The 22,690-nt window shown below is 41.5% G+C and overlaps 1 protein-coding gene across 4 annotated transcripts in view; it reads left to right on the top strand.

Moving 5' to 3' along the window:
• The window catches only part of CNTRL (centriolin), a gene marked incomplete at both ends in the record, with an annotated part of 76,352 nt that overhangs the window by 43,492 nt on the left and 10,170 nt on the right, over nucleotides 1-22,690 (top strand). For 2 of the 4 annotated variants that reach the window (XM_079706865.1, XM_079706864.1), the window contains 17 exons: nucleotides 639-818; nucleotides 2,433-2,612; nucleotides 3,379-3,495; nucleotides 3,790-3,934; nucleotides 4,400-4,548; nucleotides 6,239-6,419; nucleotides 7,845-8,158; nucleotides 9,635-9,840; nucleotides 11,973-12,165; nucleotides 14,779-14,909; nucleotides 15,049-15,189; nucleotides 15,293-15,419; nucleotides 16,195-16,359; nucleotides 17,133-17,292; nucleotides 18,696-18,811; nucleotides 18,894-19,111; nucleotides 21,742-21,899. In XM_079706865.1, coding sequence (XP_079562991.1) covers nucleotides 639-818; nucleotides 2,433-2,612; nucleotides 3,379-3,495; nucleotides 3,790-3,934; nucleotides 4,400-4,548; nucleotides 6,239-6,419; nucleotides 7,845-8,158; nucleotides 9,635-9,840; nucleotides 11,973-12,165; nucleotides 14,779-14,909; nucleotides 15,049-15,189; nucleotides 15,293-15,419; nucleotides 16,195-16,359; nucleotides 17,133-17,292; nucleotides 18,696-18,811; nucleotides 18,894-19,111; nucleotides 21,742-21,899 — 2,881 coding nt within the window. Of the gene's footprint in view, nucleotides 1-638; nucleotides 819-2,432; nucleotides 2,613-3,378; nucleotides 3,496-3,789; nucleotides 3,959-4,399; nucleotides 4,549-6,238; nucleotides 6,420-7,844; nucleotides 8,159-9,634; nucleotides 9,841-11,972; nucleotides 12,187-14,778; nucleotides 14,910-15,048; nucleotides 15,190-15,292; nucleotides 15,420-16,194; nucleotides 16,360-17,132; nucleotides 17,293-18,695; nucleotides 18,812-18,893; nucleotides 19,112-21,741; nucleotides 21,900-22,690 lie in introns of all 4 variants that reach the window. The other 2 variants (XM_079706863.1, XM_079706862.1) reach the window with 2 other exon arrangements.

The following is a 22,690-nucleotide window of genomic DNA, read 5'->3' as shown; positions in this document are numbered from 1 at the left end:
TTCCTGGGTGGTCCAGTGGTTAAGATTTCTTGCTTTCACTGCCCAGGGCCAGGGTACGATCCCTGATGGGGAACTAAGATCCCACAAGCCGTGTGGCACAGCCAAAAAAAAAAAAGAAAAAAGAAAGAAAAAAGTGTCTGTTATGTAGATTATACCTTAATAAAGGTATACCTTTATAAGGTATACCTTTATTAAGGTATAATTAATAAAGGTATAATTTTTTAAAATACAGTGTAATTGTTGTTAGTTTCACTCCTAATAAGTCAAACTAGGTGTGACTAAAATTCAACTCTAAATGTGGTTACTGATGTCAAAGTCACGCTTCTTTGTGACACTGTGTTTTCCTTGTTTTGGAAGCAAGTGAGAGATGTTTCTTAACGTGCAAGTGGATAATACAACATCGCTAGAGTGTAGTATAGTGCCAGAATCTGAGTTTTTGATGTAATTATTTTAATGATCAGGCAAACATTAAAATGGATCCTAGAGGACAGTTGTGATAAAGCCATCCCCAGTAACTCATTAGCACAGCATTTCATTTTACTCTTTAGTAAAATGAAATATAATTCTCTAGAAGGTTTTTATTTTGCTCAAAACATATTTTGCTTAAAAATCATCTTTGAAACTTGATTTCTTCACAGATTAATTTTGACAAGAGGCAACACAAAGCAAGAATTCAGCAGTTAGAGAATGAAATTCACTATTTACAAGAAAATCTAAAAAGTATGGAGGAAATCCAAGGCCTTACAGATCTCCAACTTCAGGAAGCTGATGAAGAGAAGGAGAGAATTCTGGCCCAACTCCAAGAGTTAGAGAAGAAGGTGGGCAAGACTAGGAAAGAGACGTATGAGTCCCCACTGCCAGGGTCCTGCACCCAGCAATGGGGCAGCTGAGAAGGGTGTGATCCACGGTCACCTCTGGCTGCATTGCTGGTCCAGAGGTGGACCTGACCTAGAGAGACCTAGATGCATGTCATCGAATCAAGAGCCCGAGACAAGGGTGCCATGCTAGATGGAAGCAAGAGAATTGGGATGTAAGGAGTGACTTGAGAGTCAGTTAGGTGGGGCTTAAATGCTATTGGGCTGAGTCATGCTGACAGCTTTTCAACCTTCTTGATAATTCCAGTGCATTACCCCCACCTTTTCTGTGTGTTAGGCTTTCCTGTCTTTACTTTCTTCCTTGTCCAACTTAAATTCCGTGGTCTCCCACTATCGCTCTTTTTTGCAAATATCCTCAGATCCCTTCCTCTTTTGTCCTATCTTCTATGACAAAACTGCAGCTATCTGCTTTCTTTAGCCTTGCACCCATGGCTAAGTATTCCTGAAGAAAAAAGTCACCCATCCAGGCATAGCAGTAACACTATAAATGTTTGCCAGCCTCAAATGCGCAGCATTACCCTTTTCTCTGGTAAGCTCATTCCCTTGCTGCACTGTTTCGTACCTTCTCACGTCTCACACCTACCCTCTCCCTTCTCCCAGCCCCAGTGAATGACTTGCTTCGTGCTTCACTGAGAACCCATCAGTTCCCAAGTATTATTGAGTCTGCCTCCAAAATCTCTCTGGAATATTTGCACTTTGTCCTTCTCCAGTGCCACCACCCTCATCCAGCCATCATCTCACTTCTGGACAACTGCTGTGGCCACCTGACAGTCCCCCACTTCCACTCATGACCTGCTCCACAGAGCAGCCAACACGCTCTTCCAAAAACGTGAATAGGCTCTTGTCAGTCCCTCCCCATCTCCCCTTGTCTCCAGCAGCTTCTGTTGTCTTTAGGATAAAGGCAAAAATTCTTCAGCCTCTGAGCCCTTGCATGATTCGCCTCTGTTGAGCTCTCTCCTTTTCTTACCGTGCTGCTTCTTTCAGTTCCTGAGACTTCCCAAGTTTTGTCTTCCCTCCTGGCCATTCCTTCTCCTGGACCATGCCCCTCCCCCGTTCTTCTTCCTGAAAGCCCTCCCCCCAGCAATCTAGGTCTCCCCTGCTGGCCTCTCACATAGTACCTTGTTCTGTCCCTGGATAGCAGTGATCACAGTGTTAGTTACACATTTGTCTGAGTGTTTGTTTAATACATGTCTCTCATAAGCTCCTTGAGGGCAGCAGCCAAGTCTGTTTTGTTTACCACCCTATGCCCAGTGCCTGACTCCACGATCACAAGGGGCGGGCCCATTGCTTGGTGATGGCGCCAAGAAATGTTTCTACAACAAATGAATGGATTTATGATCACGAAGATTCTTGACTAAGTATACTGATTTCATTCTAAGTTATCATACAGCTTTGAGATGTTGTTATTTATTTATTCACTCAGGAGCACCTGCTGAGTACCAGGTATGGTTCTAGGCATGGGGTGTGTGAACAGAGTCCCTGCCCTCATGGGGCTTATGTCTTAATTCACTGCTACCAAATGATTCATCTCCTTAATTAGTGTTTCTTTTATTTTAGAAGAAACTTGAAGATGCCAAATCTCAGGCACAGTTTCTTGGTTTAGATAAAGAACTGAAGAAACTAAAGAAAGCTGTGGCCGCCTCTGATAAGCTGGCCACAGCTGAGCTCACCACTGCCAAAGACCAGCTCAAGTCCCTCCATGGAACCGTTATGAAAATTAACCAGGAGCGCGCAGAGGTGAGTCCCCACGCACAGAACAAGTTTCCACCAGGGCTGCCCCTGTCGAAAAACATAGCAACTTGTATTATTGATCTCTTGTTATAGACTTTGGCCCTTTTATAAACCACCATAAAGTTGTCTGTTCCTCTTCAGACCTGAAGATTGTATTTCCCCCGTCACAACCCTACCATGGGTCCTGTACTCTATTGAGTCCCAAAGGAGCCATCAAATGAAACATACTATCCTAATCTCAAAGCGTAAGGGTCTCTGCTTAGGGAGGCACCTGTCAATACACATCCGAACAGAGGTCTTCACGGCTCGCTGTATAACCCTTCTGAACCTCAACTTTTTGTCTTTGTCATCGTGTGCAGTCTGATGATAATATGTCACTTCACAGGGTTATTTTGACTCCTGACTGAGATAAGTCTCTTATAGTCTTTATAATATGCAAATGCTATGAGATTAAGACAGTAAGTCATAGGAGGAGTCATAACCATGGGGGTCCTCAGAGACACCAGTCACGGAAGACTGTAGAACAGAGAAGAAACAGTTAGTCCTTGCTCTTCCTGATGCGGAACCCTGCCCACTTGGCCCCCAAAGAGTGCCAGAGTGAGCTGCCAAATCATAGGAACAGCACAGATAAGGTGGGACTTGGCACTACGGGTGCATGGGGTAGCCAGGCGGGCGATCTGATGAAAGCAGAGGACTCATTCCGAGGAAGAAAGAGAGGAATAGGGCAGCCTGCAATAGCAGTGGTGCCTTTCTCACACCTCCGTCCCCGTAGGAGCTGCAGGAAGCAGAGAGGTTCAGCAGAAAGGCAGCACAAGCCGCCAGGGATCTGACCCGAGCAGAAGCAGAGATCGAACTCCTGCAGAATCTCCTCAGGGATAAAGAGGAACAGGTCAGTGCTGGTACCCCCATGAGACCGCCTCCTTATTGGGTACTTATCAGTTCCTAAAAGACTGAATTACTGTAGGCAACATCTCAAAGAATTTTGAGGTACAGCCAATAGTCAATCAGTCCTTGATTCTCTGCTGTGTGCCAGGCATTGCATGGTTTAAATGTAAGGAGTAATGCAGTTCCTCATTAGTAAAGTATAAGTAAAAAATTATAGAATTATAATCTTACTGCAAGGAGACATGCATCTGGGAAAGAATATTCATTGACAACTTTGTATATGTGATTTTTTTAATAGTTTCGAACTGAGATGGAGAAAGTAGAGGTAGGCACCAGGGGAGCAAACTCACAGGTGCTAGAAATCGAAAAACTGAATGAGACCATGGAGAGACAAAGGAAAGAGATCATAAGACTGCGGAATTTACTAGACCTCACTGGGGCTGGTAAGGTATTGGGCTTTGATTTTGGTAGTGGTTTTGTAGTTCTAAAATTAAATCATCGTGTTTGTTTTTTACCTTTAGCAAATTTATTTAACTGTTACAGATCAATTCCATGCTCGATTTATAGAGCTGTGATAATTAGCTTAATAAATAAAGCACTTTTTTAAATGTAAGTAAGTACAGTATCAAGGGACTTGATTACAAAGAGAGGTTTATTTTTGTATTTTCAAAAGAAATAATGTTTACAAATCTGTTCTTTCTCTGGCTCACTTTATAAGTGAACAGCAGTAGGATATGTCTATCCTCTTTAAGTGCCAACAAAAATTTATTACCAAAGGACAGGCTGAACGGCAGCTTTGAGGAACTGATAAAAGTCATTGGCTCTCGTGGAATCACTTTTGTATTTTGAGAGAGAGAGGAAGTAGATGATTTCGTACCCAAGTTCACAGAATGGCTTTCCTTTTACAGATAACAGAGGAGGCTTTGAAAATGTTTTGGAAGAAATTGCTGAACTCCGACGTGAAGTTTCTTATCAGAATGATTACATCAGCAGCATGGCAGATCCTTTCAAAAGACGAGGCTATTGGTACTTTATGCCACCACCATCATCATCAAAAGTAGGAAGTCTGTGGTGCTGGGAATATATACTAAATTTTCTTTAAGCAAGTGTGACGGTGTTGCCTTCCCTAAATCTGTGATCGGGTCTCAAGAACAACATATCTAGGCAAGGCCATGCATTGAGGTTCTTAAGTACTTTGTGCTGTGTGAGATGGAAATAGGGCATTCCCAAGCAATGTGGCAGTTGCCCACTCATGCTCAGGTGGTATGTGTGGGATCCCTGAACAAGGATCCTGTAAGGGTAGATTAAGTGACTTGAGCCCAGAGAGCCTTTTGAAAATGGCAGTAGAATTATAGAGTCTCAGACAGAAAAATAGGCACCTGGATTGCATTTCCTTTTAACACATTCATTCAGTACTTACTGAGGTCTAGGTCAAGTACAAGGCTTTGGTGGGGAACCATGATGCATCATATAGCCCCTGCTCTCAAAGAACTCATGGGCTGGTGGGGAAGACAAGCACACCAATGTAATTATGAAACAGTGACATGCATGTGACACCAGACTGGACTTCCGTGCCCCAGTTGCAGAGAAATGTTAAAGATTTACCTCATGGGGATGTTTAGGGAAGAAGCCTTCCCAAACAGGGGCTTGAAGTCAGCACTTAGCACCTCCTCAAAGGATGGGCTTTCAGGAGGGAGGGAACAGCTTGTGAGGAAGAGGAGAGTTGGCTTAGCCCCTCGTGGGGCTGGAGGGCTGGATGGCAATGGTGAAAGGTGAAATAGAAAACGTAGATTGGGGTCATGCTTTTTTTTTTAAAAAAAAAAAAAAGGGCCTCAAAATTCCTTGCACTTAATTATGTAGGCCTTGAGAAACTGCAGTTGAGTGTGCTATGATCAGAGCTGTAGTTTAGGAAGAATAATCAGGCAGAGTGTGGAGGCTAGACTTGTAGTGGGTGAACTCTGCGTGGGGCTGTTTGAACTTGTTCGGGTGAAGGATGGAAGAAGCCAGAGCCAGAGCAGTGGAGCTAGAGCAGAGATGGATTGAGGGGTGTTCAGGGAGCAGAATGTCAGGGCTTGCAGCCTGAATGTGGGAAGGAAGGAGAGGACTGTAAGGGGCTCTTATCCAAAGCAGAGGGGCTGGGCAACATCCTGCTAGAATCAGCTGACAACAGCAGTCAGGAGAAGCACCTCCCACACGCTAGGATCCCCGGGCCGTTCAGACTTAATCAGAACCCCGAAAAGCAGAATCTGAAATCCTCCTCCCAGAAATCTAAGGGAAGCAGACATCCGTGTCACAGCCAGGGCTGCAGGTGGAAGCAGTATAGGTTAGAGCAAAACATTGTAAGCCTGAGCTGGATGAGGGTTTGGAGGGTCGACTTACAACTGAAAGGAGACGGAGAGTAACAGAGTAGAGCTCTAAAGCCACTCCAAGCTTCTGGCACAACAGGAGACTAATATCCCAGCTTGCCTTGAAAGCTCCTGTTTCCTTGATCTTAGTTGCTGGGCCATCAGGGACTAGGCAAAAGAAGAGAAACCACCAGGAAAGATGAGTACGGGAGACGGGAGGCTGACACCCATGCAGGTTATATGACCACGTAATCACGTCTCGTTTCTGCCTGTGAAAAATGAGAATTACGATATATGAAAAGAAACCAGTTCTTTCTCAACTTTGCTGTAGACTTCGACATTTCTCCACATCGGCCTTTTTATTTGTTAAGAGATAGTATGCTCTGCTCTCATTTATTTTAGGTTTCCAGCCACAGTTCCCAGGCCACCAAGGACTCTGGTGTCGGCCTAAAGTATGCAGCCTCAACTCCTGTTAGAAAACCATGGCAGGATGGGAAGGAGCGCAGTGCACCTCCACCTGCTTCAGGATACTGGGTTTATTCTCCCATCAGGAGTGGGTTACATAAATCATGTTCAAATAGAGGTAAGTTACATCAGGGAAGTTGCATTTCTCTTGCCTGTTTAATGACCTTTTATTGGTTCCCTGAAATCCGTAAGACACAGTCCAGACTCCTTAGCTTGCTCTGCAAGGCCCTCTGTGACCTGGTCTTGGCCAACGGCCTCTTGTCTCACCTTCCATCACTCTCCCACATGTCAGCCATACCCACTGCATGCCATGTTTCTCGCACCTCCATGTTTTGAACCCTCTGTTCAGAATGTCCTGCTTCCTCCTTTCTCTCCCAAACCTATTCCTACTCATCCTTCAGCAAGACCCAGGTCCTCAAACAACACTCCTTTTCTGGACCCTTCCTCCTCCCTGCCTTTCCCGGCAGACTGAGCGGCATCTTCACCTCCACTCCTGGAATGTGGCAGTTTACTTCCTCGTGTTATGGCACGAATTAGCTCGACTGAAATGAAGTGTTACAGGTCTGTCTTCCAGAGCTCCAGGGGGAAGAGTCAGACCTGGGGTAAATCCTGGCACTTTCACTAAGTAACTGTGTTATCCTAGGGGAATTATTTAGCCGCTCTGAGACTGTTAATCTGTAAAATGGGAATGTTACCTTCTGAGAATTTGTTCATTCAGGAACTATTTATTGAGTGCCTGCTGTGTGCTAGGCTTTCTTCATCAGTGGGAAAAAAAAACCTAGTTCCTGCTTATAGGGGAGATAAGTAAGAGAACCAACACCTGAGAGAGGCTGTGTGTCCTGATAGTGGTAAAGCTGGGAGCTGTGGTATGTCACAGCACTCCTCTGTTGGTCTTTTACGTAGCACGAAGCAGGCACCCAAATGTTGCTGAATGAATGAATGAATGAATGAAGATGGAAAAAAAACAACAGATAGGTATAAGAAAAACTCAGGGGACTTCCCTGGTGGCACAGTGGTTAGGAATCCACCTTCCAGTGCAGGGGACACGGTTCGATCCCTGGTCCGGGAAGACCCACATGCCACGGAGCAGTTAAGCCCATGTGCCACAATTACTGAAGCCTGCGGGCCCTAGGGCCCAAGTGCTGCAACTACTGAAGCCCATGCACCTAGAGCCCGTGCTCCGCAGCAAGAGAAGCCACCGCAATGAGAAGCCCGCACACCATAACGCAGAGTAGCCCCCGCTCACCGCAACTAGAGAAAGCCCGCTCACAGCAACGAAGACCCAATGCAATCAAAAATAAATTTTAGATTAAAAAAATAAATAAAGTTCATTCGTTTAAAAAAAAAAGAAAAACTCAACTTCACCTGGTGAAAATAATTTGCATCCCTGTTTGATCCACTTTTCAAAACTGCTTTTGACCTTTTTTATAGAATTTTATTTTCACATCTCTGGTATCTTGGCCTAAACGCTGCTATTCTCTACTGAACATGTTTGCCTAGTGAGCCATGGGAGTAAAACGCTCTTCTGTTTTTTTGTTTCAAGATGCAGACAGTGGAGGAGATAGCCAGGAAGAGAGCGAGCTGGATGACCAAGAGGACCGCCCATTTGTGCCTCCTCCTGGATACATGATGTATACCGTGTTTCCCGATGGTTCTCCTGTACCCCAGGGCATGGCCCTGTATGCACCACCTCCTCCCTTGCCCAACAACAGCCAACCTCTCACCCCTGGCACTGTTGTTTATGGCCCGCCTCCCGCTGGGGCCCCCATCGTATATGGGCCTCCACCCCCCAACTTCTCCATCCCCCTCATCCCAATGGGCGTGCTGCACTGCAATGTCCCGGAGCACCATAACTTAGTAAGTGGAAAGACACAAGACCCCTATCCACACTGCTTCCATGGGAGACTGAGTAAGGTTATATACTTGATGAGTCGACCTACTTATGCATGGATTATATCCCGAAAGTGTGTTTGTAAGGCTGATGTTTAGAACTGAGCAAGCATCCTCTTATTAAAACACTGTTCTGGACAGGAGTTAGGGTACCAGGCCATTCTACGAACCTGGTTTAACCATTTTATAACAAAAATGCTTTCAGTCCAGAAAATAGCCATTTTTAGAAAGCTTTTTATGTATTTTTCTATTGACAAGTACTATATTAATGTGTATGAATAGGTATATTCACATACTAGTGCCTGTACCTGTACATACACATATTATGTGTGCTTGTGTATGAACACATGTAAGAGCAGCATACAGTAAGGTTTTGGTGGGGGTTATCTCTGGATGGTGAAATTAATGATTATTCTTTCTTTCTTTTCATAGTTCTTAACTTATTGTGCGCATAATTTTGTGTCCTGTTTTTCCCACTTAATGTTACAAGCATTTTCCCCATGGTTTTACAAGTGTTTTTAAGCAGTATTTTTATGACTGCATAACATTTCTTTATTTGTAGGCTGTGTAGTTCATTTAACTGTGTATAAATTTTTACTGTATTTCATATTTTCCTCTAGGCTAAATTCTAAGAAATGATTACTTCCTAATCACTAGCTTCCTTTATAACTTTTTTGTTTTAAAGAAATAAAATGCATTACAAGGGCCTCCTTCAAACTTAAGGCACCTGGAGCTCTTTATTTTTTCCTTTTCCTCTCAGCAGATTGAGAGGAAGATAAAGGACTAGGATACCTGGGTGCCAAGCCACCAGCCCCATTTTAGTAGGCCAGACTACTTTCAGAGGGACTGTGGATATTTACATGGTTAAAAATGGTAGTTACTCATGTTATCCTGCAGTTTTTCAGTGCACACTGTTTTCATAGCAATTCTGTTGGTTCTTTTACTCTCCACCAGTACCCGGCTGTTCCTGTAGTTTCCCAGGTGTGCCTTTATACCTCCCTACATTTGCACATTATTTCTTCAGCATAGTCATTTCCTATTTCATTTATTCTTCAAAACCAGGCAGAACACCACTTCCTCTAGGCATCCTTCTCAGCCAACTCCTCTCATGTGCGCAGAGGAGGGAGAGACCTCTGTCTGTGTCTTCTGCTAGATGCTGAACTCTGGAGCCAGACATTATCCACAGGAGGTGCTTGGTGACTATTTATCAGCCATAGCTGGACTGATGGAAGAGTCATATAAGATCTATTGGTCCATCAATTTCATCTATGGCACGTGAAGAAATTGGCTTGACTTGATTTTTCTTTTCATACTGAAGTCTTAGAAGCTACCACTATTATCAGGTCAAAGATACCACTTTAATCACTGTGAATTTCAGTTTTGGGCAGGAAGAAGGGGAAACATCATGTGGTATTTCAGTATTGCATTTGTTTCTTTGCTCAGGAGAATGAAGTTTCTAGATTGGAAGATATAATACAGCATTTAAAATCAAAGAAACAGGAACAGTGGATGAGAGTATCCAAGCAGCAGTGTGAGAAAGAAATAGAAGAACTGCATCATAATATTGATGATCTTTTGCAAGAGAAGAGAGACTTAGAGCACGAAGTAGAAGAATTGCATAGAACCATTCAGAAACATCAACAGCGAAAGTAATTATTAGCCATTTTATCTTTATAATTCAGATGAATATGATATTAGTTCATTAAGGTAACCTAAATCAGTGTTGTCCAATAGAACTTTCTGTGATCCTGGGAATGTTCTAGATCAGTACTATCCAAAACAGTAGCCTTAGCCACATGTGGCTATTGAGTACTTGAAATGTAGCTAATAGAACTGAGGAACAGAGTTAATTTAATAGCCACGTGGTGATTATCATATGGGACAGTACAAATCTAAGTTCTTTTGGCCAATAATCCATACCAGCTCCTCTTGTAGTCCCTCTTGGAGAATGGCACAACCGCCACCCCTCCCCAGTTACCCTGGCTGAAAACACGCTGGGTGTCCTCAACACCTGCCTTTCCCTCACTCCCCCAGGCATCCAGCTGCTCTCCAAGTCCTACTGACTCTATACACAAAGAGCTCTCAAACTGGTCCCCTTCTTTCGTCTCCACTGCCCTGGCCTTTAGTCGTCCTCATCCTAGGTCAGGCCTTCCAGGTCTAGTGTCTTTCTCTCCATCCCACCCTCGACATGGCTGCAGATCTAACTGTGCACGCTGCCCTGTGTCTCTCATTCCCACCAGCATACATACTGCCCTCCAAGATCTGAACCCTACCTCTCTTTTCTTTTTTTTTTTTTTTTTTTGCGGTACGCGGGCCTCTCACTGTTGTGGCCTCTCCCATTGCGGAGCACAGGCTCCGGACGCGCAGGCTCAGTGGCCATGGCTCACGGGCCCAGCCACTCCGCGGCATGTGGGATCTTCCCGGACCGCGGCACGAACCCGTGTCCCCTGCATTGGCAGGCGGACTCTCAACCACTGCGCCACCAGGGAAGCCCCCCTACCTCTCTTTTTTATCCTTCTCTCCCACGTGGTACTTACTCTGGCCCTACACTTTGCTGTGGTTTCCCCAAGCACCACGTTTTCTCCTGCCTCCTCACCTTTGCACACGCTGTCCTTTGCCTGAAATGGCTTCCCCCCACCTAACTCCAGTGTGTCTTTCCAGATGAAGGTTAGGGATCCCCTCTGACAGAAAAGCTTTCTGATCTCAGGCTCCCACAGTTTGGAGTTGGCAACCTTGGGCATAGTGTTGTTCAGACCATGTTGTAAGATACCCAGAAGGGCAGTAGCGGGGCCTCCCTCTCTGTGCCCCAGCATCTGGCATAGGGTCCATTAGCTAATGCTTGTATCTGCTGCGTAGGTCAGTTATGGAGAAGCCCATCTTCTGCACTAGACCATGAATTATGACAGTTCCCCAGTTTTTGCCCCTTAAGCCAGACTGGCCCAGGTACCAGGGTTGGGGGGAGACCTGTGGAGTACATAGAGGTGAGTGAGATATGGCCTCTGCCTTCTAGGAGCAAACGCAAGAGTGACTGATAGACCTGGCAGGGAAAACCAAGGGTCATACCGAGAGAAGGTTGGGACTAGATGTTTGAAGGCTTGGGGGATGGTTATTTCATTTTTGTAGGTGTATATGGGGGAGGTGAAGTTTTTTGAGGGGGGTGTAGTGCAGTGGGAGAACCACTACTTTTCCTAGTTATAAATGTATAATAAATGATCATTTTAGGGAATTTGGATAACACAAAAAAATGTTCAAAGAAGAATTAATCTGTTAATATGTTGATGAATTTATTTTCATGTTTTTCTGTCAGTGATAGTCCCGTTTTCAAATAATTTTGACTTTAACCTTGAGTTACCAAGTCCTGTGTTACGCTTTCTGATCTGTCAAATATCGTCACCATAATTTTACTCTAGTAGAAACTTAGGATAGTTTTGAGGGAATGGATGATTATTGAGGCAGTGGTTTGTTTTATTTTTATACCACAGAAGAATTGAAGTATCAGCATTGTCTTGACCAAGTGCTGATGAAAAAATAATCTTTATATTTAAAAGGACAAAACAACTGCCTCATACATTATACATATTATCCACTTATTGTCAACAGTATTCCATGTTGAGTAAAAAGGTAAGCATAGACATTGAACTTAATCAGATGTAGCTGTCTGTCCAGTCCGTTCTCATATAAAATTAGAAAATCATTGTGCCTCTTTTTATCATTAGGCTACAAGTATCTATACTGTCACGTTTAAAATCTCTTGATGAGTGTGTATATATGATTTTTTTAGAGACTTCATTGATGGAAATGTTGAGAGTCTTATGAATGAACTAGAAATAGAAAAATCACTCAGGCACCATGAAGATATTGTAGATGAAATTGAGTGCATCGAGAAGACCCTCCTGAAACGTCGAGCAGAGCTCAGGGAGGCTGACCGACTGCTGGCGGAAGCTGAGAGTGAACTTTCACACACAACCGAGAAAGTATGTGCTGCTGTGCTTGGGGTGAGACGGCTTGCTGGCTTGCAGTCCTTGGTGGAGGCAGGAAGGGTTAGAAAGAAAACGTGAAGAGTACAGTGGTCCAAATCAGGCTGTGCTCTGCTAGTTAAGGAGCTGTGCGGATTTGGGCAAGTTGCTTAAGTCCCCGAGCTTTGCTTTCCTCCTCTGTAAATTCAGGCTAAGAAAACCTAGGCTGTTCGGTATGAATTAAATGAAATATAATTAACCTAGATTATACTAATTACACTAGAATTAACCTAGTATAATTCAGTATGAATTAAATGCAGTAGCATATTTAAAGCTCCTGAAAGTCATTTAGTTCCTAACACACCCCACCTCCTTATCCTGTGTGTGTCTTAAAAATTATTCGGGCTGTGATATCTGTGTCTGTTAAATAGGTCAATCTTATATTCTTATAACAATGGACCTCATAAGACTCTTATTCTTACTTTGTTCTCCAAGTTGGTAGTAATATAAAATCAAATATTTTTTGGCCTGAGGTAGTATTCTTAAGACTGAAACACAGAGGAAGTTGGGGAGGAAAAGGAACTGCCTTTTATGAGCCCCTGCTATAGCCACACATTGGCTACTTTATAAATACCACTTCATCTAACCTTCCTGGCAGCGTTGTAAGATGGTCATTAGCCCAGTTTGCACATGTAGCTCAGAGGCTGGTCTAGCCCAGGGTCACACAGCTAAAGTTCTGACTCACCAAGAGAGCTTTAGATGGGAATTCCAGGATTAAAAACAAAAGTCCCGAATCCATATGGGGCACATCAGGAACTACTATTTTTATATTGTTATTTCAACGTGGATCAATTTAAATGAATAGAAATCTATTACCCAGGAACTGAAATGAAAGATTTATTAAAGAAATTCTGTGAGTGATGGCTTTAATAAGAATGGAAAAGTTTCCTCATCTCTTTCCAGGTGATCAGTTCCCTCTTCTGTCACATGTTAGATTACTGTGAGAGAAAATAGGTGTGAGCAGGACCAGAGAAAAATGTATCCCTGGTGTATAAAAGAAAATTGCTGAGACCGGTAGTTGGCAGAGATAGTAAGTGAACCGAGACTAATAAGCTCTTCCTCCTTCATCCTCCCAAAATGACTCAGGGAAGCAGCTGGCTAAAAGGGAAGAGGAAAGGAGAAAGTGCTGCATTTTGTAAGGAATGTGCCAGACTTGTTAAAACCTGACCTACAAGGGGATGAAAAACTACTTAGAGACGTGGCTGGCTTTCTGTAGTGTATAGTGAGTTCTGTCCAATGCTTTGCCGATGAATCTGGTAGAAACCAGCTCTCCGAAGTGGAAAGAAGTGTGGTGAAATATCTAGCTCTCTGGGAGCTGGCCAAACCCTCTTGCATCCACACGGGGTATTTACTAGACGAGCTTCACATACAGATGCCTCTGACTTGAGTGCATCTGCAACATGGAGTGTTTTGGCAGAAAAGTGAGTCACTGCTGAACCAAGTACAAACCATACTCTGTTTTTGGACCTCTCATGACATTATTTTAAGCCTCTTATTTGAGACAGAAAAAGAAACCAAGGTGACCAAAAAAAAATGATGTTTTTGCCAAATCATATATAGGAAGATTTTGAAATACTTCAAAAGTATTAAATATTTGTGTTTCTCAGCCATAATTAAATCATCCTTAGATTAATGGGGTTTTACTTAACAAGATAATACCTAGAGTAAAGGAAGAATATGTGGAGGGACTATTGGTAGAATCACTTCCTTGCCACTTAATTGGGTAGATAGTTGTTTGTTTTTTCACTTTTTTCTTCTCTTTTTTAAATTTCTTGTTTTCCTTTTTTTTAATTTCTTTTTTTCCTATTTTTTTTTGGTTGTTGTTTTGGGGTAGATTTTTTTTTTTTTTTTTTTTTTTTTTTGCGGTACGCGGGCCTCTCACTGCTGTGGCCTCTCCCGTTGCGGAGCACAGGCTCCAGACGCGCAGGCTCAGCGGCCACGGCTCACGGGCCCAGCCGCTCCGCGGCACGCGGGGTCCTCCCTGATCGGGGCACAAACCTGCGTCCCCTGCACCGGCAGGCGGACCCTCAACCACTGCGCCACCAGGGAAGCCCTGGGGTAGATATTTTTAAGTGAAAAAAATAACATGTAATAATATTACAGATTATTTTTAAATAAAACATCATCCACCATCTCACCACCCTCAGATGACTATTTTTGTTTTTGCATAGCCTTTCTGTCTTTGTTGACAAGATAGTTTTCTATAGTTGCTCTTACAGTGCTTAAACCATTTAAAATTTTATTTTCAGCCAACATTTTATCATTAACATTCTTCTATGTTACTACATTGTCATTATTTTAAAGACTGTACAGTATTCCATTATGTTGATGCATTATCACTTACTGAATCGATTGTTTGTCAAGTCTTATATTATTTCAGTATACAATGAGCATTTTTGTATAATAGTTCTTCTGAATTCTTTTTTGAGAATTGGAGAGTCTAAGTGAATGAACATTTTTATCAGTCTTTCTGTATTGTCTTGTTTTCCAAGAGCTGTGCCAATTTACGATACCAGTAGCCATGAGAGAGTATTGTAACTGAATTGCTTTTAACGACAGTTTCTTTTCTAGACAAAAGATGCTGTTGAAAAGTTCACTGATGCCAAAAGAAATTTATTGCAAACTGAGAAAGATGCTGAGGAGTTAGAAAGGAGAGCTCAGGAAACTGCTGTTAACCTTGTCAAAGCCGATCAGCAGCTCAGGTAGGTGGACTCCCTCAGCCATTGATGTACTCGGTGAGATGAATGAGAAGTTTGATTCTAAGAGGACGATAATTGCTCTATGATAAACAATACACGTCAAGTCTAAGGAGTCTAGGGGAAATAAAGAGATGTGTTTTAGGTTGCTCCAGGCTGACACAAAGGATTTGGAGCAGCACAAAATTGAGCAAGAAGAAATCTTGAAAGAGATCAACAAAGTTGTTGCAGCAAAAGACTCAGACTTCCAGTGTCTAAACAAGAAGAAGGAAAAACTGACAGAAGAGTAAGTATGGCCTCTGCAGGCCTTCAAGGGGCTTGTGCTGGAAGGCGGCTCCTGGGGCTCTGTCTCCCTTCCAATTTACTCTAGTACCGCTGGTGCTTTGTAGGCTGCAGAAGCTGCAAAAAGACATCAAGACCGCAGAACGCACTGAGGATCATCACCTGCAGGTGCTTAAAGAGTCGGAGACCCTCCTGCAGGCCAAGAGAGCAGAGCTGGAAAAGCTGCAAAGCCAGGTATGGCAGCAGACACCTTGAAAACCAGTTCATGCTGCTCTGAAACCTACATTTGTGTTATGATTATAAGAAGTAATACATGTTTGATTGTAGAAAAGACTGGAAAATACATAATAAAGTATAAAGCATAAATGAGGCTATATATCCTAGTGGTTAAGAAGAGTCCAACCCAAATTTGAATCTCAACTCAGTACGATATATTATTGAATAAGTGAGTCTCAAAACACAATATGCTCTGAGATCATTTATGTTAAATGTGTTTATGTATACTTGTGTTTGAATTTTTAGTCTATACCAGAGTACAAACATGGTTATCTGATAAGGGGGGGATTGTGAATGTTTTCTATTCCTTTTGCATGTCTGCATTTTCTGCTTTTCTGTAACTAAATATGTATTGCCCTTAAAATTGTAAGTTTTAAATTTACAAAATGAATAAATTTTTTAAATCCTTGCCTAGCTTCCATTGCCAAGGTGGTTGCCAATTGGAGTAAAATATAGATATGAAAGTTCTTTGAAAACCATAACCTGAAGGATAATCATTATTATCATATTGTTGTTTTTGCTGTGATTTAAGTGTTTTTACCTATGTGAGCTCAAGGCCTTTATTAGGCATTTTATGCCTGCAGCCCCCCAGCCTGGCCTTCCTGACTCTTGCAGCTAGGATTGTGAGAATTAGACTACCTCCTTATTTCCCCACACAACCTTTAGCTGGACTAAATATTCCCCATCTCAGCACTTTGTCAGGCTTTGCATTCTTTACTTTTCTTTAATGCAGGTAACAGGTCAGCAGCAGGAGATGGCTGTCTTGGACAGACAGTTGGGGCATAAAAAGGAGGAGCTGCATCTACTCCAGGGAAGCATGGTCCAGGCCAGAGCTGACCTCCAGGAAGCGCTGAGACTGGGAGAAACTGAAGTAGCTGAGAAGTGCAGTCACATCAGGGTACATTTTTCAGTAGTTTTTCTTAAGAGTCCTAGTATAGTCCTGTAGATTTATTTTGAGATATTTTCATTGGTTTCCCCCTAAAATGCAAATATAAAATTCCTGAATGTTGATGCCTCTGTAACAAGCTTGGTGTTGTGCTATCTATCCATGCTGTGGCTGCCGTGCATAGCTCTCCCCCTGTGTTGTTTTCTGGACATGCCCAAGGTTTTATGCCTCTGTGCCTTTCTCATACTGTTTCTTCTCTAGGAATTCCCTTTCTGGGAATGTCCAGATCCGACCCAGCTTTCATGGTCCAGCTTCATGCCACTAAGAAGACTTCCCCAACTTTTCCTTTACCCTGGAAGGAGTTTCCCTCGATTCTGAGTTTGGTAGCACTCTGCACATTTCCTAGGGCACCTTAGCCTTTCATGATCATGTTTCTGTTCCCTGCCTTATTTCCCCACCAGGTGCTAAGCCCCTTGAGGGCAGGAGATGTGTCCGAGTCAGCCTTTTTTCTCTGCAACACATGGCTTTCTTTGCTCATAGTAAATATTGCATATAAATTTTAAATGAAGATAACGTGTTACTTTTTTACTTCTATTATACTGAAATATGTTAGTGTAAAATACAGTGCTGTTCTTGACGTAAAACTCAAACATGAGCTTGTTTCCAAATGAGAATTTCTATGAAATGAGACAGTTAATAACAGAACGGATTTTAAAGTAATTTCTATTCATAACTTGGTGAAGGTGGGTTGACTTTTTTCTTTTCTTTTCTTTTTCTTTGCACAGGAACTAAAATCTCTTCTGGAAGAACTGAGTTTTCAGAAAGGAGAACTGAATGTCCAGATTAGTGAGAAAAAAAATCAACTTTCACTTATAAAGCAGGAAATTGAAAAAGAGGAAGAAAATCTCCAGGTAGTTTTAGGGCAAATGTCTAAACATAAAACTGGTAAGTTTAAAGTTTAACCTTATTTCTAATCAAAGAAAAGCAGATTATAAAAGGAATATAATATTTTCTGCCACTCAGATTGACTAAAAGCAAAATAATCATCTTCACTGCTGACCAGGGTGTGATGAAAGAAGAGCGCTTACAGGCTGTTGATTGAAGTATAAAACGGAACAACCTCCCAGTGTCTTAAGACTATTAAACTCACACCTGTTAAACCGGGTAGCCCATTTCCAGTTATCTAGAGAGGGCAACCGTTTATGTACATCGCAGCAATATTTATTTTATTTCTCTCTCTCTTTTTTTTTTTTAAGAAGTAAGCCTTTATTTCCTTGTTTTACAAATTAAGTTGACTGAGTCCGTTACTTGCAACAGAAATTATAATGACAAAATTTGGAAACAAATGACTAATTTAAAAACCATATTTTGGGCTTCCCTGGTGGCACAGTAGTTAAGAATCCACCTGCCAATGCAGGGGACACGGGTTCGAGCCCTGGTCCAGGAAGATCCCACATGCCGCGGAGCAACTAAGCCCATGCGCCACAACTACTGAGCCTGCACTCCAGAGCCCGCGAGCCACAGCTCCTGAAGCCCGGGCACCTAGAGCCCGTGCTCTGCAAGAAGAGAAGCCACCGCAATGAGAAGCCCACACACCGCAACCAAGAGTAGCCCCCGCTCACTGCAACTAGAGAAAGCCCACGCACAGCAACAAAGACCCAACGCAGCCAAATATAAATAAATAAATAAATTTTTTTAAAAAAACATATTTTAACATTTAATGACATGTAAAAATGCTGATGAAAGAAGAGTGAAAAAATAGATTAAAAACTGAATATTGATTGTAGTCCCAATTTATTTTAAAATAGATATACGTGTGTATGTCTATCCATGTGCATGCACTCCTGGTAGGGAATACATCAAAAAGCTATTGCAGTAGTGATTGTCTTTGGATGGTAGGATAATGATGGGTTTTCATTTTTTTCTTTTATACTTTTTTCAAATTTTCTATAATGTATACATATTTTTATAATCAGATAAAATAGTTAATATTTAAAAATCTGTATTTCAAAGGACAAAAGAATTGTTATATAAATCTCAGCTGATATATTTTAAAGTTTTTCCTATTTATTTTTATTTAAATTCTTTTAGGTAGGGTAAGTAATTTTTAGAACTAGATCTCTGTTGAATGTTTTTGTTTAAATGTTTATAACAAATTAATGTTTAGCAATACTTTTAAAGGCTTTTTACATTCAGAATACAATTAATTAGCTCCATTAATTCAGCACAACAAATATATTTTTATTATCTTTTGTTTCTTGTATCAGCCAGTAGCATTATTTTCTGTTTCATTTTGTAAATGTTTCAACATTCATTTAATAGCCTGGACCATGCTTTGTTTCTGTTAGAACTAAAGAATATTCTGGACATGTTGCAACTTGAAAACAATGAGCTGCAAGGTTTGAAGCTACAACATGACCAAAAGGTGTCTGAGTTAGAGAAGGCTCAGGTTGAAGTGCTAGAGGTAATAAACAAAGCTGTTTTACCGGTAGTGAACCGCGGTCTTTCTCAGTTTGCATGGTTGACTCCTCTTTTATCTGCTTTAGGAGAAACTGGAGTTGGACAGTTTGCAGCAGACAGCCCTGCGACAGAAAGGGGAAATGGAGTGGCAGAAGCAGCTCTTGGAGAGGGACAAACGAGAAATTGAGCGAATAACTGCTGAGACCCGAGCACTGCAGTTATGTGTTGAGTCTTTGTGCAAACAAAAGGAAGATCTCGAAGAGAAATGTGATGGCTGGGAGAAGAAGTTGGCACAAACCAAACGGTGAGAGCAGGAACAAGTAAGCTTGTAAAATCCCATCTGGAAAGCTAAAGCATTATTAACACACTATTCAAAAATTGGAAAATTGAGAAAAGGCAAAAAAATACAAAATACGCCACAAACTCAGTATCACAGTACAGTACACCAATAGCATTTTTGGGTGAATTTTCCTTTTAGGTTTTTTTTTTTTTTCCCAAAAGCATTTTTTAAAATAACTTGTTGTGATTTTTTTAAAATAAAATAATATATGCTTGTTCGTGTGTAGGAAGACCCAATCTTAACCCATTGTTAAGATTCAGTTCTCCTCAAATTGATCTATAGATTCAAAACAATCACAGTCAAAATCCCAACAGGTTTTTTAAATAGAAATTGGCCATCTGATTCTAAAATTCATATTGAAATGCAGAGGACCTAGAATAGAACCTAAAACTTTTTAGATATGACACCAAAACAACTTTGAAAAAGAAGAACAAAAGTTTAGGGCTAATACTATGTGATTTCAAGACAGTATACAGCTATGGTAATCAAGACACTGTGGTATTGGTATAAAGATAGACAAATAGGTCAATGGAACAGAACAGAAGTCTGCAAGTAAACTCACAAATATATGCACAACTGATTTTGACAAAGATGCAAAGTAGAGAAAAGATGGTGTCTTCAAAAACTGTTGCTAAAAGCACTACGTATCCAAAACCAAAAAAATGAAGCTTGATCTATACCTCACACTACATATAAAAATTAACTCGAAATGGATCATAAACATAAATGTAAACCAAAATATAAAACTTGTAGGAGAAAACATGGGAAAAAATGTTTGTGGCCTTGGGTTAGGCAAAAATTCCTTAGATAAGACGCTGAAAGCATGATCCATAAAAGAGTAAATTGATAGGGCCTCCCTGGTGGCGCAGTGGTTGAGAGTCCGCCTGCCGATGCAGGGGATACGGGTTCGTGCCCCGGTCCGGGAGGATCCCATATGCCGCGGAGCGGCTGGGCCCGTGAGCCATGGCCGCTGAGCCTGCGCGTCCAGAGCCTGTGCTCCGCAACGGGAGAGGCCACAACAGTGAGAGGCCCGCGTACCGCAAAAAAAAAAAAAAAAAAAGTAAATTGATAAAGTTGGACCTCATCAAAATTTAAAACTTCTGTTTCTCAAAAGACACTGTTGAGATAATGAACAGACATGTCACAGACTGCGAGAGAAATCCTGGCAACCATATATCCGATAAAGGACGTGTACCCAGGATATAATGAACTCTCAAAACTCAGTAATTAGAAAATGAAGAACCCAATTTTTCATATGGGCAAGAGATTTGAAATTTTATTTAAGAAAATATATGGATGGCAGATAAGCACATGAAAAGATGCTTGGTATCATTAACCACTAGGGAAATGCAAATTAAAACCACAACTAGATATCATTACACACCTAACAGAATAGCTAAGATTAAACACTGACCATATCAAATGCTAGCGAGGAACTTTCATACACAATTGGTGGGAGTATAAAATGTTAGTAAGACCACTTTGGAAAATAGTTTGGCAGTTACTTAAAAATGCAAGCATACACCTAGCAGAAGATCTAGCTTTCTCGCAGCTAGAGGTGAAAGCATGTGTCCATACAAAAACTGTACACTGATGTTCATAGTGGCTTTATTTGCAGTAGCCAAAAACTGCAAACAACCTAAATGCCCATCAGCTGGTGAATGGATTAGCAAATTATAGTGTAGCCATACCATAGAATACTACTCAGCAATAAAAAGCAATGGAGGATTGATACAGACAAATTCATGGATGAATCTCAAAGTTACTATGCTTACTGAAAGAAGCCAGACAAAAACCAGTCCATAGTATATGATTCCATTCGTGTAAAGGAATGCATGCTCATACATATCTGTTTCTTGGGCAAATCCTATTATACATACAGTGTGTTTCCTGCTTTTTCACTTATCAGAAGTTAGTGATCCATTTTAATCACATTTTTAAAAATTAATTAATTTATTTTTTGGCTGCGTTGGGTCTTCGTTGCTGCGCACAGGCTTTCTCTAGTTGCGGCAAGTGGGGGCTACTCTTCGTTGTGGTGCGCGGGCTTCTCATTGCAGTCGCTCCTCTTGTTGCAGAGCACGGGCTTTAGGCACGTGGGCTCAGTAGCTGTGGCTCAAGGGCTCTAGAGCACAGGCTCAGTAGTTGTGGTGCACGGGCTTAGCTGCTCCGCAGCATGTGGGATCTTCCTGGAGCAGGGCTCGAACCCGTGTCCCCTGCATTGGCAGGCGGATTCTTAACCACTGCGCCATCAGGGAAGTCCTTAATCACATTTTTGGAATTATAAGTGCTATCCATGTTATCCCTGATTTTTATAAAACTTCGGTTTAGCAAGTCACTTTTTGAAATGATAAACATTTCCAAATGTTCTGTTTGGAAAGCTGAAAATAAGATTTCTTTTGAAAATGAGTTGAAGAGCCTTACATTTTGTTAATATTTAATAACATTTAATAATTTGGTAAATTGTTAATATTTATTTATTAATATCATCCAGACTCCACAACTACATTGTGAAACATAACACTATTCCTTGTCACGTGTGTGTGCTTAGACATTTTGTATTTGACAGTCTAACTTATTCTCCATTTGTATTGTAGGGTTTTAGCAGCTACAGAGGAGAATAGCAGAACAAAGCAATCAGACTTAGAGAAGTTGGAAGTGGATGTCAGAAAACTGCAGCAGGAGCTGGACCAGCTGAACAGAAACAAACTCTCACTGCATGGAGACATCGCAGCCATGCAGCAGCAGCTCCAGGGTATGAGGCAGCACAACAGGAGAGATGGGACTTTCTTCCTTTTGCTAGATTCTTTTTTTTTGTTTGCTTTCTTATTACAGAAATAATTCACGCTACAGGGCATGGGGTTTCTTTTAGAAGTGAGAAAAATGTTCTAAAATTAGGTATGGTGGTGGTTGTACAACTCTGTGAACTTACCGAAAGCCATGAAGTTGTATACTTTAAATGGGTGGAAAATGCATGGTATGAGAATTACATCTCAGTAAAGCTGTTTTTTAAAAAAACTAATTCATATTCTTTAGAGAACAATTTAAAAACCTAGCAAAATGACAAAATAAAAATTACTATTCACCTCACTCCTGAGGTAATTTCTATTATCAATTTAGTAAATATCCTTCCAGACTTTTCCTTGGGGAGTGTGTGTGTGTGTGTGTGTGTAGATTTAAAAACAAAAACAAAGATGCAAATAACATCTTAATTACCAACTCTTTATAAAGCCTCATGATTGTTTATTTATAAGTTACTAAGTAATTCTAGCCAACAATATACTGTTGAGCACTTACTGTGCCCTGGACATGATGCAGGTGTTTTCATATGCATTTTATCACTTAATCCTTGTAACATTTTTATGAGGTAGAAACTATTATTTCACCCATTTACAGATAAAGCAACTTAAGCCTAGTTTCCTTGCGACTCGCCTAAGCGAGAAGTGACTTGCTCAAGCTTACACAGCTAGTAAGTGACAAAACCAGTACAGATATAAAATTTATTCCCAAATTGTCTTCCTGAAAGGTTGTACCAAATTTATATTT

This window comes from Hyperoodon ampullatus, assembly GCF_949752795.1.
Source record: "Hyperoodon ampullatus genome assembly, chromosome: 6".
Taxonomy (NCBI): Eukaryota; Metazoa; Chordata; class Mammalia; order Artiodactyla; family Ziphiidae; genus Hyperoodon; species Hyperoodon ampullatus.
Note: the sequence above shows the minus strand (reverse complement) of the source record. Positions and strands in the feature narration are given on the sequence as shown.